The following is a 20620-nucleotide window of genomic DNA, read 5'->3' as shown; positions in this document are numbered from 1 at the left end:
GTCGTTCACTGAGGTCCTGGATGCCCAGTTGCCCCGCCCCGCCCGTTATCAGCTCGCGCTCCCAGCAAGTTACGGTCCGTTGAGCAGACGGGTGCAGAATAAAGTCTAACTAACAGTGTGCGCCACGAGATGCCCCAATCCTGCAAAATCCAACCCTGTGCATCAGCCCAGTAGGCATAGCAACCGGTACCAAGGAAGCAGCTATTTCTCCTTCGATTGACTTGAAGAAATAGTCGTTTCAGCTGGTGAGGGATTTCTATTTGTCGTTTCTTCCAAAACTGTTGTAAAATGAGACATGATTTCACTGTGATTTAATACAGTGTTTGTCACAGGCGGATGACCCAATTTAACATTGCTCTAAACTGTTGCTGTCTTTTTTTCCAGAAATGTTTACAGATAGACCCCGATAAAAGACCATCCTGTGCAGAGTTGCTGGAACACGACTATTTCACAAAAGATGGGTTTTCTGAAAGGTCTCGGTAAAGCAAAGAAAGCAGGAATTTCCATTTATATAGGGGGTTGCCAACCCTCCAGGATTGGGCTGGAGTCTCCAGGAATTAAAGACTAATCTCCAGGGCACTGCAGCGAGAAAAATCATAGGGGTTTAAAAAAATATTGTGTGTTATTTTCATTTTCTTTGCACACTTCTGTTTATTGGTTATAGACACGCTGGAGATGGGGGGAGAAAGGCTGATGGACTGACAGACAAGAATCATCCAATCGGATAATGAAGAGTCTGTTCGTTTCCCGATTGGCCGTGGGAAGGCGGGGCACCGCGAGGATGGGCGTGTTGGGCGACCAATGGCGGGACTGTGGGGGGCGGGGGGCTTGCGGTTGGAGTCAGGAGGTCATGTGATGAAACCTCCAGGAATATATTCAACCAGAGTTGGCAACCCTAAATTTACCTCGTCCCAGCCTCGGGTCGTCCCAAAGTACTTCGCGACTAATTAATTTATTATTTGTAACGCGGTCACTCGTGTGAAGTGGACAATTCACTTGCACCTTCCTCCCACTGACGTGTGCCTATCAGAATAACACGTGTGTGCAGCCTACAATTTGCTGAGCATTGGGGTCAGGAGGCTAAGGCTAAGTTTGAACTGGAACACAGGAACAGGAGGAGGCCATTCAGCCCCTCGAGCCTGTTCTGTCATTGAGTTAGATCATAGCTTGTCTGTATCTTAACTCCGTTTACCCGCCTTGGTTCCGGAACCCTTAATCCCCTTACCCAACAAAAATCTATCAATCTCAGATTTGAAATTTTCAATTGACCCCCAGCCTTAGCAGCTTATTTCAGGGGAGAGAGTTCCAGATTTCCACTCCCCTTTGTGTGATGAAGTGCTTCCTGATATCACCCCTGAACGGCCTGGCTCTAATTTTAAGGTTATGCCTCCTTGTTCTGGGCTCACTCACCAGAGGAAATAGTTTCTCTCTCTCTACCCTATCAAATCCTTTAATCATCTTAAACACCTCAATTAGATCACCCCTTATTCAGGGACTACAAGCCTAGTCTATGCAACCTGTCCTCATAATTTACCCATTTTAGTCCCTGTATTGGTCTTAATCTTATTCTAAAACTAGATATAGAGAATTAGGAGCTAATTTTGATCACCTGTGCTCAGCCCATTTACATCAAACATCCACAGGATAATCGAGGGATGGGCACTGGGTACAAATGAATGGGCAATGTACCATTGCCCCTAATGGGCCGTTAAGCCTACTGTTATAAATTTCAGATCTGTACCAGATATTCTGTAAGGGGCAGCATCACTGCACACTCCTGTAAGTGGACCCTGCATCCTCTATAATCAGGAGTTTACCTTTAGAAACTCTGCGTTCCTCCAATTCTGGCCTCTCGTGCATCCCTGATTTTCATCGCTCCACCATTGGCGGCCGTGCCTTCAGCTGTTTAGGCCCTAAGCTCTGGAATTCCCTCCCTAAACCTCTCCGCCTCTCTACCTCTCTCTCTCTCCTTTAAGGTGCTCCTTAAAACCTACCTCTGTGACCAAGCTTTTGGTCACCTGTCCTAATATCTCCTTACGTGGCTCGGTGTCAATTTTTGTTTGATAATCGCTCCTGTGAAGCGCCTTGGGACGTTTTACTACATGAAGGACGCTGTATATAAATGCAAGATGTTGTTTAGTTCCCAATATTTAGTCTTATGTTCACGAGACCTGGGGTGGGAACAGTGAACCTCCTCATTGGATACTGTAATCACACAGATGCCCCCATGTGCGTTCCTTCCTTCTTGTAGAAGGCGGGCAGACCGATAATGTAACAAGGGAATGATGATGCAAAGGTCGGCCTCCAGCCTAGGAATAGGATAGTTAGCCCCGAAACAGAGAACTTGCTCTCATAATACCACCGAACTCTCCTTTCACAACGACCCTGAAATTACACCGTGCAATACTGAAACTTCTCTCTCCACAATCTCGGTGATAAGGCGATAGCTCTTTTAAAACCAGTGCTAACACCTCCACTAAAATAGCGGAGAGAGATTTCTGCCGCATGCTGAGTGTTTGGATGTTGGTATTCTGAAAGAAAGAAAGAACAAACTTGCATTTTTACAGCACCTTTCATGACTTCATGATGTCCCAAAGCGCTTTACAGCCAATGAAGTACTTTTTGAAGTGTAGTTACTGTTGTAATGTAGGAAACGTGGCAGTCAATTTGTGCACAGCAAGATCCCACAAACAAACGTGATAATGACCAGATAATCTGTTTTAATGATGTTGGTTGAGGGATAAATATCGGCCCAGGACACCGGGGAGAACTCCCCTACTCTTCTCTGAACTAGTGTCGTGGGGTCTTTTACGTCTACCTGAGAGGCCAGACGGGGCCTCGGTTTAACGTCTCATCCGAAAGAAATAGAAAGTTATGCTGATCAGGTGAAATGAAGAGGGGAGGGTGGAGGCTCGTGTGGAGCATAAATACTAACATAGACCAGTTGGGCCGAATGGCCTGTTTCTGTGCTGTAAGTTTTTTGAAGCACAGTTGGAAAGTAATTTAAAAGCAAAATACTGCGGATGCTGGAAATCTGAAATAAAAACAGAAAATGCTGGAGAAGCTCAGCCAGTCAGGCAGCGTCTGTGGAGAAAGAAACAGAGTTAACGTTTCAGGTCGATGACCTGACGAAGGGTCTTTCTCCACAGACGCTGCCTCACTCGCTGAGCTTCTCCTGCGTTTTCTGTTGGAAAGTAATTTAGTTTGGTCTTGTGTCTGTAACTAGGTTTACCCAGGAGCTTGGTGTTCGATATCACAAGGACTTGAAAGATAATCTTCCACTACCCAAGAGGTCAAAAATTGGCAAGAAGGAGTTGGAGGAACTACCAGAAGACCAGAAAAAGTCCTTAACAAATTCAAAGGTGAGTCATAAAGTTGCAGTGAGAGAACCCTCTAACTTGTGGTCACCACCAGAATCTTTGAATCTTTTTAGTAGAGTGTTTCATCTTGATTCATGAGGCCTGTTGAGGCTTTGGACGGGGGTAATCTTCCCTAGTTCATCTACAAGATAAGCACACAAGGTATAGAAAGGTATGTTGACAGGGTGAGATGCAGCAGGAGATGGGTTGGAGGCTGGTGTGGAGATTAAACACTGGCATCGACCTGTAGTGCCGAATTTCTGAGCGGTAAAATTCTATGTAAATGTACCTTCAAATCAATTGATAAAGATTTGGTTTGGAAATTTCCTTCGCTGTAAATATATTAAACAGTTGCTGTGGCCAGTCGTTCCTAACTAAGTTCAAAATAATGAGCAGAGTTTAAAATCTGTGTGAAAGCAGCAGGACGAGAAGCAGTCGTTCTAAGAATGGTTGGTTGTAATGCAGAGAAGGAGCAGGACTGAGGTACGGGGTCACTGAGACCAGAACGATAGAAGAGAAATGGATCGAGAAAGAAGGGATGGTGGAGATAAAGACCAGGTAATCATTCAGTCCCAATCAGACTGGGCAGAGAAATACAAGCCCTGGCCATCGAGCTCAGCCAGCCCCCACTCACGTTACTGAGACCCTTCACCCATACGATAGATTCTCTGTGTGCGTGCTCTGGACTCTACATGCCTGTGTTATGGATACTCTTTATCTCCTTCACCCATTTCTCTTTTATCGTTACGGTTCCCAGTGACCCCATACCTCAGTTTATATTGTGGAATGAGGTCTTAGATCTTTTAGCCCCCAGAAGTAAAGTAAGAATATAAAGAGGATGTGTGCCCTTAGTCATATGATACGGTCATGTTATGGTCATTCTTCCCATGGCCTCGCCCTTCCCTTTCTCTGTAAGCTCCTCCAGCCCTAAAACTCTGCGCTGCTCCAATTCTGGCCTCTTGCACATCCCTGAATTTCATCGCTCCACCATTGGCGGCCGTGCCTTCAGCTGTTTAGGCCCTGAGCTCTGGAATTCCCTCCCTAAACCTCTCCGTCTCTCCACCCCTATCCTCCTTAAAACCGACCTCTTTGACCAAGCTTTTGGTCACCTGTCCTAATATCTCCTTATGTGGCTCGGTGTCAAATTTTGTCTGATAATCGCTCCTGTGAAGCGCCTCGGGATGTTTTACTACGTTAAAGGCGCTATATAAATGCAAGTTGCTGTTTTGCTACTGTTTACTGATCCCTGATATGTGTTTTACTGACAACCTGGGGAATTTCTAGGTCTAATTAGTTTGTAACAGCAATCTGCTCCAGAAGCACATGGCTGGAGTTGGAGGGAGGGAGAGAGTGGGAGGTTGGACCTGGAACTTTGACGGTGGGCCCCGTGCTTGGCGCTGGGCCCCGTGCTTGGCGCTGGGCCCCGTGCTTGGCGCTGGGCCCCGTGCTTGGCGCTGGGCCCCGTGCTTGGCGCTGGGCCCCGTGCTTGGCGCTGGGCCCCGTGCTTGGCGCTGGGCTCTGTGCTTGGCGCTGGGCTCTGTGCTTGGCGCTGGGCTCTGTGCTTGGCGCTGGGCTCTGTGCTTGGCGCTGGGCTCTGTGCTTGGCGCTGGGCCCCGTGCTTGGCGCTGGGCTCCGTGCTTGGCGCTGGGCTCTGTGCTTGATGGTGATGCTGTGTTTAACGGTGGGCCCTGTGTTTAACGGTGGGCCCTGTGTTTAACGGTGGGCCCTGTGCTTAATGTGGATGTGATACTTGGACACTGTGGGTCCCTGTTAAACATGTGCTTAGCAACAACCAATTAAAAGAGGACACCCACAACCAATCGCAGCCGCGGCTCCCAGGGATCAATCGGCTCTCTGGAAAAGGATAAACAGAGGATGGACACAATGTTAATATAACATTTTCTCAGAGAAGGACTTGCTTGTCAGTATATTTTCCCTGCTGGGTGTAGAGGACTGTATTGGTGAAGGATGTTTCTCACCTTCTTGGAAAACAGGGTGAAGATGCTGAGTCAAGAACCAAGGAAACTAAATCTGATGGTAAACTGCCCAAAACCAAAGCATCCAAAGTTGAGTCTGAGAAAGCTGCCAAGTTGGAGAGAGCTGTGGAGAACGTTGTCGACGGCGGAACGTTCCGGGACTTGGGGCCAAATAAGGTCATATCTCAGGGACTGGTAAAAGACCGAAGCGCTGGCTTTGACCGTCCGAAGTCACCAGCTGGCACCGTCATCCCTCCTATTACCCAGAACCCTCCCACCCTCAATCCCGCAGCCCTCAGTGTGAACGTGAACTCTGGGGTCGGAGTCTCGGGTCAGCCCAACTTCTGGTAGGTGCAAAGGTCACGTGTAGCTTGTTGTAACCGGGACCCGCGTTGGTGACCAATCCCTTCTCAGCCCCGCTTAGAGCGGCAAATAGCAGATGGATTCACTCCCAAAACTGGCAGATGGCATCTCCCGTTTCCCAGGTGGGGAACGTTGCCCGCAGTCGGTGCACGTCGGGAAAGTCGCAACCATGTAACTTGTGTCAGCTTGGCTCGATTGGTAGCACTCTTACTGACTGGGGGTCATTTCAACTTTGTGCGACAGTGTGAAACAGGTGATAGTGAGTCGGCAGCCTGCCATACGTCTCTCGCCCATTTTTATTCTCGTTGACTTCAATGGGAGTGATGTAAAATGGGCTGCCAACTCACTATCACCCGTTCTACACTGTCGCACAGAGTCAAAATCTACCCCACGGAGTGAGAAACTCATGGGTTTAAGCCCCATTCAAGGACTTGAGTACATACTCAACATAGTACTGAGGGAGTGCTGCATTGTTGGAGGTCCCATTCGTTTGGATGAGATGTTAAACCGAGGCCCCGTCTGCCTGTTCAGGTGGATGTAAAAGATGCTACGACACCATCCAAAGGGCGGGGAATTCTCCCCGTGCCCTCTGATATTCCTCCCACAACCAGCACCTTAAGAAACAGATTATCTGGTCATTTATCTCACTGCTGGGAGAGGGATCTTGCTGTGCACAAATTGGCTGCCACGGTTGTTTACGTAGTAACGGTGACTATGTGCGGGGAGTCCAAAACTAGGAGATTTATTGGAATGGTACCAGGGATGAGGGACTTCAGTTATGTGGAGAGACTGGAGAAGCTGGGGTTGTTCTCCTTAGAGCAGAGAAGGTTAAGGTGGAGATTTAATAGAGGTGTTCAAAATCGTGAAGGCTTTTGAGAGAGTAAATAAGGAGAAAATGATTCCACTGGCAGGAGGGTCGGTAACCAGAGGACACAGATTTAAGGTAAATGGCAGAAGACCCGGAGGGGGAGATGAGAATTTTTTTTATTCAGCGAGTTGTGATGATCTGGAATGCGCTGCCTGAAAGGGCGGTGGAAGCAGATTCAATAATAACTTTCAAAAGGGAATTGGATAAATACTTGAAAAGGAAAAATTTGCAGGGCTATGGGGAAAGAGCACGGGGGAGTGGGACTAATTGGATAGCTCGTTCAAAGAGCCGGCACAGGCAAGATGGGCCAAATAGCCTCCTTCTGTGCTGTATGATTCTATTAATCTACTCTGTGGAAGTGCTGCGTGCTTGGCTTGAGTACAAGTACCCACCAATGCCATTGGCACCATAGGGCGGTGAAGGGGCAGACAGATGGCGCTCTTACCGGTTGATTAGAATACAGATCTCTCTTCTCCTCTCTTTATTTTTCCCTCAGGGTCAACAACAAGATGAAGAAACACACAAACCCGCTGAGAACACTGAACCAGCCCCTTCCCATCAACCTCTTCAGTGTGTATGTAAACGGACAGGTAGGTCTGGGCTCTTACAGACGAGCGGTATCCTGAGCTGCCAGCCCAATGGGGAATCTGATTTGCCATCCGCCGGTCAGCCCACCGATCGGTCAGTCTCAGCCAGTGTGTCGGCCGGGAGAGACGGCCAGGACAGCTTCCCACTATTTCCCATCCAAGTGACCCTCTAGTTGTATGGGAATCTCTGACCTCAGCACCCGGCTTCCCGATTAAAAGAGGATGGGAATTGATTAGTTGGGAGAGCAACTGGGAAAAATGTAACACACAACAATAAAGTATAAACTGTAACCTGCCAACCATTCCCGTTATCCTGAAAGTTTAGGGAGAGGGGGCAGAACAGCTGATTTCCCAATTTCATACTGTCTGAATAAACTTATTAAAAGAACGAACTTGCATTTATATAGCGCCTTTCATGACTTCAGGACGTTCCAAAGTGCTTTACAGCCAATTAAGTACTTTTGAAGTGTAGTCACTGTTGTAATGTGGGAAACGCGGCAGCCAATTTGTGCACAGCAAGATCCCACAAACAGCAATGAGATAATGACCAGATCATCTTTTTTTAGTGATGTTGGTTAAGGGATAAATATTGGCCAGGACATCCTCAAAGGCCAATATATCCTACCTGAAGTGCAGTGCGCGGAACTGAACGCAGTATCTCCAGATAAAGGCTAACATTCTGTTTGCCTTTTGATTACTTTTTGAGCCTGGCACCGGCTTTTAGTGATTTGTGTATTTGGACACCCAAATCCCTTTGCTCCTCCACAGTTCCCAGTCTCTCGCCATGAAGAAAATACTCCGATTAGCATTCCTGCTATTTAAAGCCCCACTCTGGGATCACTAGTATTAACTGGTCCAGTTAAGTTTCTGCAGCTGCAAGAGCAGGTCAGAGGCTGGGTATTCTGCGGCGAGTGACTCACCTCCTGACTCCCCAAAGCCTTTCCACCATCTACAAGGCACAAGTCAGGAGTGTGATGGAATACTCTCCACTTGCCTGGATGAGTGCAGCTCCAACAACACTCAAGAAGCTCGACACCATCCAGGACAAAGCAGCCCGCTTGATTGGCACCCCATCCACCACCCTAAACATTCACTCCCTTCACCACCGGCGCACTGTGGCTGCAGTGTGTACCATCCACAGGATGCACTGCAGCAACTCGCCAAGGCTTCTTTGACAGCACCTCCCAAACCCGCGACCTCTACCACCTAGAAGGACAAGGGCAGCAGGCACATGGGAACAACACCACCTGCACGTTCCCCTCCAAGTCACACACCATCCCGACTTGGAAATATATCGCCGTTCCTTCATTGTCGCTGGGCCAAAATCCTGGAACTCCCTTCCTAACAGCACTGTGGGAGAACCTTCACCACATGGACGGCAGCAGTTCAAGAAGGCGGCTCACCACCACCTTCTCAAGGGCAATTAAGGATGGGCAATAAATGCCGGCCTCTCCAGCGACGCCCACATCCCATGAATGAATTTTTAAAAATTCATAAAATCTACCCCATCTTTCAGCGTATATAGACTGACAGAGAGTGAGCCTTATAGTGCCTTACATAGAGAGTCCCGAGTACCGTATCCAAATTGGCCCCAATTTCTAATAATGTGGACTTTGGTGCCACTTGATGGCAGGATCCAATACTGCAAGAGCAGCACCATAAATATCTCAAAAACCCTGCGACTGCACAGTTACAAGACGGTGGCAGGCCTCAATGCCTCCTAACAGCTCAGCCAATCCTGAGTACTGGTTCGGGTGATTAGTGTTTAGGTGTGACTGCCTCAACAACAACTTGCATTTATATAGCGCCTTTAACGTAGCAAAACGTCCCTAGGATCTTCACAGGAGCGATTATCAAACAAAATTTGACACCGAGCCACATAAGGAGATATTAGGACAGGTGACCAAAAGCTTGGTCAAAGAGGTAGGTTTTAAGGAGGAGAGAGAGGCGGAGAGGTTTAGGGAGGGAATTCCAGAGCTTAGGGCCTAGGCAGCTGAAGGCACGGCCGCCAATGGTGGAGTGATAGATATCGGGGATGGACAAGAGGAATTCCCTGAATAATATTTTTTCAAAATCAAATCTTTGTTAATTTTTTAAAGCTATTATTACTTTGTTGCATTATTACCGCTGTTACTCCTTAAGGGAATAAGAAAATGTTTCTCTGAAGAATTCCGCCTGTTTTGCAGAAGGCTGAGCTCTTCGGGTTTGTCACTATCTTCCAGCTGTGCAGCATCAGGATTTGCCAGATGTTGCACTGATGCTTCTGCACTTGCAGTATCGGATCCTGCCAGCAAGTGGCGCCCAAAGTCCAAATTATTGGGAATGAGGCAAATGTGGGTAAATCATACAGCACAGTTTGGCCCATCCTGCCTGTGTCGGCTCTTTATCCAATGAATCCCATTCCCCTGTCCTTTCCCCATAGCCCTGCAAATTTTTTCCCTTTTTAAGTATTTATCCAATTCCCCTTTTGAAAGTTATTATTGAATCTGCTTCCACCGCCCTTTCAGGCAGCGCGTTCCAGATCATCACAACTCGCTGCGTAAAAAAAATTCTCCCCATCTCCCCCTCTGGTTCTTTTGCCGATCACCTTAAATCTGTGTCCTCTGGTTACCGACCCTCCTGCCACTGGAAACGGTTTCTCCGTATTTACTCTATCAAAACCCTTCATGATTTTGAACACCTCGATTAAATCTCCCCTTAACCTTCTCTGCTCTAAGGAGAACAATCCCAGCTTCTCCAGTCTCTCCACGTAACTGAAGTCTCTCATCCCTGGTACTGTTCTAGTAAATCTCCTCCGCACCCTCTCCAAGGCCTTAAGATCCTTCATAACAACTCGCTGCGTAAAAACATCTCTCCTTACCTCCCCACTTGTTCTTTTAACACACGTATGGAGAAATAATTTAACGTGTTGACTTTTGTTGAATTGTCGCGGTTATAGCAACAGTCGCTACACCTCAAGGTAATTCAGTGCCGGTTAAGTGTCTCGAGCGGCCCGATATATAAATGCTAGTCTTGTCTTTCTTTCTCTTCTTGATTCTCTTAGCTCCAACAGGAGAAAGCGGAGCGGCCCGTCCAACTCGAGAGAGTGGGGCTCACGAGCAAAAAAAAATGGGAGGCTTTCAAATCTGAGAAGGAGGATGTGCACTTCCCTGAACTGAGCAGCAGTAATCACCTCCCAGAGCTGAAAGCAGCAGAAGGTAAACAGCGGGACTAATGTTGGAAGTCCTGTATCCATCAATCCCTGTGCTATATTCTCGCTGTCTGCAATATCAGGAGTTACATGGAATGTACAGCATAGAAACAGGCCATTCGGCCCAACTGGTCTGTGCTGGTGTTTATGCTCCACACGAGCCTCCTCCCACTCTACTTCATCTCACCCTATCAGCATATCCTTCTATTCCTTTCTCCCTCATGTGTTTATCGAGCTTCCTCTTAAATGCATCTATGCTATTCGCCTCAACTACTCCTTGTGGGAGCGAGTTCCACATTCTCACCACTCTCTGGGTAAAGAAGTTTCTCCTGAATTCCCCATTGGATTTATTAGAGTCTATCTTATATTTATGGCCCTTAGTTTTGGACTCATCTTCTCTACGTCTACCTATCAAACCGCTTCATAATCTTAAAGACCTCAATCAGGTCACCTCTCAGTCTTTTTTCTAGAGAAAAGAGCCCCAGACGCTTCAGTCTTTCCTGATCGGTAAAACCTCTCAGTTCTGGTGTCATCCTTTTAAATCTTATGGTTTGTTGCAGATGCAGATCAGATTTATATCAGTAGAGTTAATTAAATGTTTTGTTATTTTGTATCTGGCAAGGGAACTTTGATATGGTTTATCTGTTATTTTTATTAAACCTGTTCCATAGTTTGTATCCTCGGCTCTGCCTGATAGCATCTTTATTCAACTACTTCCCATGGTCCAGGAATCGGGAGAGGTCTCGAGATGTATCCAGTCAGCTAAATATAGTAATTGGGGTTCTGTTCGACCCCTTGGTTTGCTACATCACCAGGTATTGGATGTGTAAACATAGGGACAGGAGGAGGCCAGTCAGCCCCTCGAGCCTGTTCCGCCATTCAATTAGATCATGGCCGATCTGTATCTTAACTCCATCTACCCGCCTTGGTTCTGTAACCCTTAATACCCTTACCCAACAAAAATCTATCGATCTCAGTTTTGAATTTTTCAATTGACCCCCAGCCTTTTTGGGGGAGAGAGTTCCAGATTTCCACTCCCCTTTGTGTGAAGAAGTGCTTCCTGACATCACGGGAGGAGGTATTGGCGGTTTTAGCAGGCCTAAAAATGGATAAATCCCCAGGCCCAGACAAAATGTATCCCAGGCTACTGTGTGAGGCAAAGGAGGAGATTGCGGGGGCTCTGACACATATATTCAGAACCTCTCTGGCCGCAGGGGATGTGCCAGAGGACTGGAGAACCGCTAATGTAATACCATTATTCAAGAAAGGGAGTAGGGAAAAACTGGGGAACTACAGGCCAGTGAGCCTAACATCAGTGGTAGGAAAATTATTGGAAAAAATTCTGAAGGACAAAATTAGTCTCCACTTGGAGAAGCAAGGATTAATCAGGGATAGTCAACATGGCTTTGTCAAGGGAAGATCATGTCTGACTAATTTGATTGAATTTTTTGAGGGGGTGACTAGGCGTGTGGATGAGGGTAACGCAGTGGATGTGGTATACATGGATTTCAGTAAGGCCTTCGATAAAGTCCCCCACAGGAGACTGGTCAAGAAGGTACGAGCCCATGGAATCCAGGGTGCCTTGGCACTTTGGATACAAAACTGGCTTAGTGGCAGAAGGCAGAGGGTGATGGTCGAAGGTTGTTTTTGTGACTGGAAGCCTGTGGCCAGTGGGGTACCACAGGGATCGGTGCTGGGTCCCTTGCTGTTTGTGGTCTACATTAATGACTTGGATATGAATGTAAAAGGTATGATCAGTAAGTTCGCTGATGATACAAAAATTGGTAGGGTGGTAAATAGCAAGGAGGATAGCCTCAGTCTGCAGGACGATATAGATGGGTTAGTCAGATGGGCGGAACAGTGGCAAATGGAATTTAACCCGCAAAAGTGCGAGGTGATGCACTTTGGAGGGACTAACAAGGCAAGGGAATACACAATGAATGGGAGGACCCTAGGCAAGACAGAGGGTCAGAGGGATCTTGGTGTGCAAGTTCACAGATCCCTGAAGGCGGCGGAACAGGTAGATAAGGTGGTAAAGAAGGCATATGGGATACTTGCCTTTATTAGCCGAGGCATAGAATATAAGAGCAAGGAGGTTATGATGGAGCTGTATAAAACACTGGTTCGGCCACAGCTGGAGTACTGTGTGCAGTTCTGGTCGCCACACTACAGGAAGGATGTGATCGCTTTGGAGAGGGTGCAGAGGAGATTCACCAGGATGTTACCAGGGCTGGAGCGCTTCAGCTATGAAGAGAGACTGGGAAGATTGGGTTTGTTTTCCTTGGAGCAGAGGAGGCTGAGGGGGGACATGATTGAGGTGTACAAAATTATGAGGGGCACAGATAGGATGGATACTAAGGAGCTTTTTCCCTTCGTTGAGGGTTCTATAACAAGGGGACATAGATTCAAGGTAAAAGGCGGGAGGTTTAGAGGGGATTTGAGAAAGAACTTTTTCACCCAGAGGGTGGTTGGAGTCTGGAACTCGCTGCCTGAAAGGGTTGTGGAGGCAGGAACCCTCACAACATTCAAGAAGCATTTGGATGAGCACTTGAAATGCCATAGCATACAAGGCTACGGACCAAATGCTGGAATATGGGATTAGAGTAGACAGGGCTTGATGGCCGGCGCGGACACGATGGGCCGAAGGGCCTCTATCCGTGCTGTATAACTCTATGACTCTATGACCCCTGAACGGCCTGGCTCTAATTTTAAGGTTATGCCCCCTTGTTCTGGACTTCCTCCACCTGAGCAAATAGTTTCTCTCTATCTACCCTATCAAATCCTTTAATCATCTTAAACACCTCAATTAGATCACCCCTTAATCTCCTATATTCAAGGGAATACAAGCCCAGTCTGTGCAACCTGTCCTCATAATTTAACCCTTTTAGCCCCGGTATCATTCTGGTGAATCTGCACTGCACCCCCTCCAAGGCCAATATATCCTTCCTGAGGTGCGGTGCCCAGAACTGAACGCAGTGTCTCCAGGTGGGGTCTGACCAAGGCTCTTTGCAACTACGGTTGTATAAAGGTACAACTGAGGTTTGCGTAGAATGAGGGCTCAGTTCTGGGACTGATCTTTCTCACCAAGCACGAGGTCAAATCTAACACAGCAGCAAGGAGTCAACACTTCCAGAGGAGGAGAGAAAAGTTGGTGAGAGGAACTAAACTATGAGCAAGACTGGCCGAGCTGGTTGAAGTCCCAGACAGATTTGCTCTTTTATAATTCCCTTTAAACGTGAATCGTGGATTTCTGCACTAATCCATTTTTACTTCTTTCACATCGACTGAAAGATGAAAGTGAGATCATTGGTGTTGGATACATGACTTATTCTGGGAAGGGTAACGATGTACGATTTGATCTCTCCCAGCAAAGCATTCAAAAATGAGGAAGGAGAGCAGGAAAATCCTGGAATCTAAAATTCCCTCCCTGGCTGCCATGGACCTGTATCATCAGCCCAGCCTGGCCTCACAGGTAAGTACCAACCATTGAGTGAAATGTACAGCAAGGTACGCACTGTCTCACACACATGCTCGCGTATGCGCACACTTGCTCGCGTATACACATACACAGACATACATTGTCAGCCGAGGCTCAATTAGTAGCTCTCTTGTCTCTGAGGCAGAAGGTCATGGGTTCAAGCCCCACTCCAGAGACTTGAGCATAAAATCTAGGCCGACACTCCCAGTGCAGTACTGAGGGAGTGCTGCACTGTTGGAGGTGCCGTCTTTCAGATGAGACGTTAAACCGAGGCCCCGTCTTCCCTCTCAGGTGGATGTAAAATATCCCACAGCCGCTATTTCGAAGTAGAGCAGGGGAGTTCTCCCTGGTGTCCTGGGGCCAATATTTATCCCTCAACCAACATCACTAAAAAAAAAATGATCTGGTGATTATCACATTGCCGTTTGTGGGACCTTGCTCTGCGCAAATTGTTTCTTAAATTACAACAGTGACTACGTTTCAAAAAATACTTAATTGGCTGTAAAGCCTTTTGGGACATCCTGAGGTTGTGAAAGGCGCTATATAAATGCAAATTCTTTCTTTTTCTTTCCTTTTCACTGTCGCGGTCCTGGTTGCAATCAGGTAACTCGGTCCAGACGATCTCGATCGATGCTCCATCACCTGGTGCATTATTGTGTGATTGTCTCCTTCCAACCAAAGGTGTTGAGAAATGTAGAACCCTGTCTCCGCCAGACTGATACAGCTGTGCAACGATTATAATTTACCTGCTGACTCCGAGACTGAGCTCCAAACTCTTTAAAGGATGTGAGAGGTTGGAGATTGGTTTTGGGCAGGGCAGTAACCAGACATTGTGCACTGAAGAAAAGACATACTTGCTCTCGAGGCAGTACAAAGAAGGTTCACTCGGTTAATCCCGGGGATGAGGGGGCGGACATATGAGGAGAGGTTGAGTAGATTGGGACTCTACTCATTGGAGTTCAGAAGATTGAGAGGCGATCTTATTGAAACATATAAGATTGTGAAGGGGCTTGATCGGGTGGATGCGGTAAGGATGTTCCCAAGGATGGGTGAAACTAGAACTAGGGGGCATAATTTTAGAATAAGGGGCTGCTCTTTCAAAACTGAGATGAGGAGAAACTTCTTCACTCAGAGGGTAGTAGGTCTGTGGAATTTGCTGCCCCAGGAAGCTGTGGAAGCTACATCATTAAATAAATTTAAAACAGAAATAGACAGTTTCCTAGAAGTAAAGGGAATTAGGGGTTACGGGGAGCGGGCAGGAAATTGGACATGAATTTAGATTTGAGGTTAGGATCAGATCAGTCATGATCTTATTGAATGGCGGAGCAGGCTCGAGGGGCCGATTGGCCTACTCCTGCTCCTGTTTCTTATGTTCTTATGTGAAGGGACAAGTTTTGTGCAGTAGGGCGAAGGAAGCAGTAAAGGAGCTTTTTAACATGTCGACTTTTTAAAATAAAAACTGATGCATTCTCACTCTTTTTTTTTCCCCCCAGAGCTCGTTAAATTCCTTGCAGGAAGCTGCAGAGAGCAACTTTCCCCGAGTTAAACAGCTCCCCTAGGGGAAACGACAAGCCCCCATCTGGATGTGAAGCCTGCTGTTCTTTCAGCACCGCGCGATGCGCACATGGACCCCACTCACTCTGAGACATCAACTTGCACTGTCTTGCTGCACAATCCCTCCTCGTTCCTCATTGAACTGCACCAGATAATTGTCGGTGAATCACAACCCAGGACTGGGGCCAGGTGATAAGCAGCAAATGGCTGACAGACCAGAACACGTCATCTGGTGCACCTCAGACACTGTGCCTCACCCAACACCCAAGGCCATGTCAGGCCGAAACTCAACTCAGTTGGTCTGTCACGTACGTTGTGATGGAGAAGGGAGTGTACAAGGAGTGTTGGTGAAAAGATGAAATGGAAAAAGAAAGAAAGAACTTGCATTTATATAGCGCCTTTCACAACCTCAGGACGTCCCAAAGTGCTTTACAGCCAATGAAGCACTTTTGAAGTGTAGTCACTGTTGTAATGTGGGAAACGCGATAGAAAATTTGCGCACAGCAAGATCCCACAAACAGCAATGTGATAACGAGCAGATAATCGGTTTTGGTTCTGATTCTAACTTCCCTCCTCGTTTGTCTAATGATTGATCCTGAGTCCGTGCTGCCTTTTTACTGGTTTGCTAACTAAGGAAACAACCTTTTATACAACTGGCTCTCTCCGAATCTTCCATCACTTTGAAAACCTCGGTTGAATCCTCCCTCCCCCCGCCCCGACCCGGGTCTTAACCTTCTGTGCTCCAGTGAAAAAACCCCAATTCCTTGAGCCTTTCTTTAAGATTAATGTTATGTTAAAGGCCCTTTATTTTTTTTTTATATAAAGTAAACGATATAAACGAGTGTGGGATCGCCTGCAATTATGTAATAATCTAAACAGGTTCCGTCCCACTTGTGAAGGTGGAACATTCAGCGATCCTGTGTTTGGAGCAGGGAGTCACGGTCAAAGGCAGCACTGGCTGGAGACAGGGCTACAACATCGTAGCAACGTTCTCCTTACCCCCCGCCATGAAGACCTGGGTGACTCTTCACCAATTAGTGACGCAATACATGGTCAACACATGAAGAGGGGGCTGTGTTCACACCCTGTCCCATTCCTGGGTCACAGACACACTGGCCTCGATTTTAAAATGTTCATCCTTGTGTTTCAAATCCCTCCATGGCCTCGCCCCTCCCTATCTCTGTAAACCTCCTCCAGCCCCACAACCCTCCGAGATCTCGGCGCTCCTCCAATTCTGGCCTCTTGCGCGTCCCCGATTTTCATCGCTCCACCATTGGCGGCCGTGCCTTCAGCTGCCTGGGCTCTAAGCTCTGGAATTCCCTCCCTAAACCCCTCTATCTCTCTCTCCTCCTATAAGACGATCCTTAAAACCTACCTCTTTGACCAAGCTTTTGGTCACCTGTCCTAATATCTCTTTACGTGGCTCGGTGTCAAATTTTGTTTGATAATCGCTCCTGTGAAGCGCCTTGGGGACGTTTTACTACGTTAATGGCGCTGTGTAAATACAAGTTGTTGTTGATTTAAAGTGGGGGGAGGCGGCTACAGTGCGTGGGGAGGCCCAAAACAGACAACGTCCCCGGGCAGTTATTAAAGGAAGTGAGGCCACCGCCCGTTTTAACTTAAGGGCCACGTTTGAAAAATTGAGGCCGGTTTCCTGCTAGAAGATGGCGGAAATGATGTCAAGGCCGAAGCATTGGAGAAGGTGCAAAAAAGATTCACAAGGATGATACCAGAACTGAGGGGATATATTTAGCAGGAAAGGCTAAACAGGCTGGGGCTAAAGAGAAGGCTGAGGGGTGACCTGATAGAGGTCTTTAAGATAATGGAAGGGTTCGATAGGATAGATGTAGAGAAGATGTTCCCACTTGTGGAGGAGACCAAAACTAGAGGCCATAAATATAAGATCGTCACTAATAAATCCAATAGGGAATTCAGGAGAAACTTCTTTACCCAGAGAGTGGTGAGAATGTGGAACTCGCTCCCACAGGGAGTAGTTGAGGCGAATAATATAGATGCATTTAAGGGGAAGCTGGATAAACACACGAGGGAGAAAGGAATAGAAGGATATGCTGATAGGGTGAGATGAAGTAGGGAGAGAGGAGGCTCGTGTGGAGCATAAACACCGGCACAGACCGGTTGGGCCGAATGGCCTGTTTCTGTGCTGTAGACTCAACGTAAGGCTGACGGGCGGGAGTGGGATTTGAGTCCAATTGAGCTGAGGGAACAGGCCCTGGAATAAGGTCAGTGCTGGGGTGAGGGGAGTTCACAAACAGAGCGAGAGGGAGGCCCAACAACTAAAGGTCGCACTTATCTTGGCCTCTCCCGGCCGCTCTGCTGCGCCATGCCAGGTTTCTCTGGCGGGTTTGACCCCCCACCCCCCAGGGCGGCGCCGATAAAGTCATCGGGTTGCGACCTTTACATTTGCGGTTGGCCCTCGATCACCTGCAAAGGGAGCCTCGGCCTACTTCAAAGTCGGTGAAGGTGAGGGGTGGGAGCAGTGGAGCCTCGGGTCGGTAGATGAACTCAGCCTGATCTTAACCCTCTCCCCCCCTCCATGCACCATTCTCATTGGGTCAGCGGGACATCGAACGGTCCCCATGGTTGCTGTAGCACTGCTGATAAGTAGCACTTGGCTTTTGGCATTAAACGCAGTTTGCTAAGCCATATATTTTGTCTAATGTGTTCACTGTGGTGTTTTATCTTAATGATTGTACTGCTGCGTGGAAGGAGATGACTGATTAAATATTATTACAGTAATTGAACATAATCAACGAGTCTCCTCACTCACTCATTAATGCTTCAGCCCAAGTTATATTTACAGACGTACAAGCCTGTGGTTGGGTAATCCAAGTTTGAATTGTGCTTGCCTCAAAAGTGTTTATTTTTAATATTAGCAGTTAAAGCTGACACGGCCAAGGGTTTTGTAAGGATCCCATAGTCTGCTTTGCGGTGAGTTTTATCTCAGCGTCCAGCGGTGATTAGGATTCTGTTGACGGTGGGGAATTACACACTGTATCAGCCGGCAGGTGATTAATTCCTCAAAGTACGTTAACTCCTTAAAACCAGCTTCAATTAGATGCAAATCGATCACACAGAGTAACTGAGGCAGATTTAAAAAGAGGCAAATATTAAGAATTCAACAAAACACGTGAACTTTAAGTTCCCAACATTGTACGTGCCTGTAACGCCAACATGACACCTGTAATTATATATTAGTACATATAATTATCCAGAAAATAGAACTTGGAGAGTTGAAATCAGAGCAAAATGCGTTGTAAGCAATTCTGTGATTATAGTAAGCAAGTCCTGGTGATGAAAGTACACAGAGAACTGGTCAATTAGTAATTCCAGTCAATGCAGGAGTTTGCTTTTGAAAAAACATGGCACGAATGTAAGGGTAGATTCAATGCTCCCGCCCGCTCACGCTTGATGGTGTGCTCCTCTTGACTGTGGCTCCCAGCTGGGAGCTTTGGAGCACGGAGTTTCCTCTATAGAGTAAATTAATCCTGAGAAATGGACATTTTCCATTACATGGGAACCCGGCTATGGCGATCGATTTGGTAAATAGTTCAAATAACCAATATGTTTGCAACTGAGCGCTACAGAGATGAACGAAGGTCTTTCCCATGATCCTCCAGATCCTCACTGCATCAATCCCTGATTGAGGTGTTTGTGATGATTAAAGAATTCAATAGGGTAGATAGAGAGAAACGATTTCCTCTGGTGGGGGGAGTCCAGGACAAGGGGGCATGACCTTAAAATTAGAGCTAGGCCGTTCAGGGGTGATGTCAGGAAGCATTTCTTCACACAAAGGGGAGTGGAAATCTGGAACTCTCTCCCCCAAAAAGCTGTTGGGGCTGGGGGGTCAATTGGAAATTTCAAAACTGAGAGCGATAGATTTTTGTTGGGTGAGGGGATTAAGGTGTGGGCAGGTAGTTGGGGTGAGGATCCCCTATTGGTACACGGCCGGTGAGGGGGGTCCATATCCCTGGGGTCTTCCTGCCCCCCCCCCTTTCTCCACCGTATTCCCGGGCCACGGGACCCCTCTCCTCTTTGCCGGATTTTCCAGGCTTCCCTCCCCCTCCGCTATTCTGCTGTTGCCATTTACACCTCCTCTGGACCCATCTTTTGTTTCTTTAGTTGTCCCATTCCCACCCTCCTTTTGCCTTGCACCATCGTCCCCTTTTGTCTTTGAATCACTCCTGCCCTCCACCCCATCACAGACCTTCCCCTTTTGTTCTTTCCACCCTCCCCCTTTTCCCTGACTCTGTTTTCCAGCATTTTCTGTTTTTTATTTCTTATCTAATCCTGCCTGTTTCGTCTCAGAAACCATCTTCTGATGTCCTATTACTGCCCGATATCTAACTATCCAATACCCTATCCCAGGACACCCTTCTGATCCGAACTACATATCTGTGTCATTTATATATGGCCCACTACATTCGCCAAAGGTGAATCAAGGAAACACTTGGTAAGATGAGGCCAAAAACAAATTGTTAAGCTGTTTTATTTCTCAGGCAGCAAGTGAACATAAAATGCAACAGTAATAATGAGACTCACTTCGTTCAATCAACCCAACTTGACTCCACGGGGTTAATTTTAACCTAATCTGCTCGGTGAGAAACTGACGGGAACAGTTTGGCCGTCCCGTTTCACACTCCGCCGGGTTAGGTTAAAATTACTCCCCACATAATAATACAAAATAATAAATGTGCCTCTCTTCCCCACATCTTGCTCGACTTAAACAAAATAACTTCTAACAACCCTCCTGCATTCCAAACTTCTGAGTCTGCTGAGAACCTGTCCCAACAGCTTCTGATTTAAAAACTTAACTCTTGAGTTTTTCTATCCCAATTATTATTCCCTAGATTCGCAACCAGAGGGAACCATGTCAGACAACCCCCCCCCACTGATAGACTGGGACCAGAGACCTCCCAACACAGTGGGTGTGAGGCCGTTTATTGATTACCGAGACAGGCTGACTAATTGCTTATTATTTTCAGTCTTTGGGGAAACAATTTCAATACCAAGCTCATTACCATTAGCTCAGCGATTCTTTTTAAGCTAATGTGAATACACTTTCCTTCGAAAACCCAACATTTAAATGTAACTCTTTTTCCAAATCCCTTCTGTGGAAAAATGATCAAAAAAAATCCTGAAATATGACAAGAAAGTCTTCAAAGGCGGAGAGAGAAGAGGAAGGGTTTTATGAAGAGAATTGCAGAGAGTAGGATCGAGGCAGCTG

The 20620-nt window shown here is 47.0% G+C and overlaps 1 protein-coding gene across 2 annotated transcripts in view; it reads left to right on the top strand.

Moving 5' to 3' along the window:
• LOC137330962 (cyclin-dependent kinase-like 2) overlaps positions 1–18132 on the top strand; it is a 52995-nt gene extending 34863 nt beyond the window's left edge. Inside the window, exons 7-13 of one of the 2 annotated variants that reach the window (XM_067994550.1) lie at positions 385–473; positions 3227–3362; positions 5354–5682; positions 7063–7156; positions 10197–10350; positions 13712–13815; positions 15315–18132. In XM_067994550.1, coding sequence (XP_067850651.1) covers positions 385–473; positions 3227–3362; positions 5354–5682; positions 7063–7156; positions 10197–10350; positions 13712–13815; positions 15315–15380 — 972 coding nt within the window. In that variant the 3' untranslated portion in view covers positions 15381–18132. Of the gene's footprint in view, positions 1–384; positions 480–3226; positions 3363–5353; positions 5683–7062; positions 7157–10196; positions 10351–13711; positions 13816–15314 lie in introns of both variants that reach the window. The other variant, XM_067994543.1, reaches the window with a different exon arrangement.
• Positions 18133–20620: the final 2488 nt, after the last annotated feature.

The sequence above is a fragment of the Heptranchias perlo genome, chromosome 1 (genome assembly GCF_035084215.1).
Source record: "Heptranchias perlo isolate sHepPer1 chromosome 1, sHepPer1.hap1, whole genome shotgun sequence".
Classification (NCBI taxonomy): domain Eukaryota; kingdom Metazoa; phylum Chordata; class Chondrichthyes; order Hexanchiformes; family Hexanchidae; genus Heptranchias; species Heptranchias perlo.
This window is presented reverse-complemented; position numbering and strand designations above follow the sequence as displayed.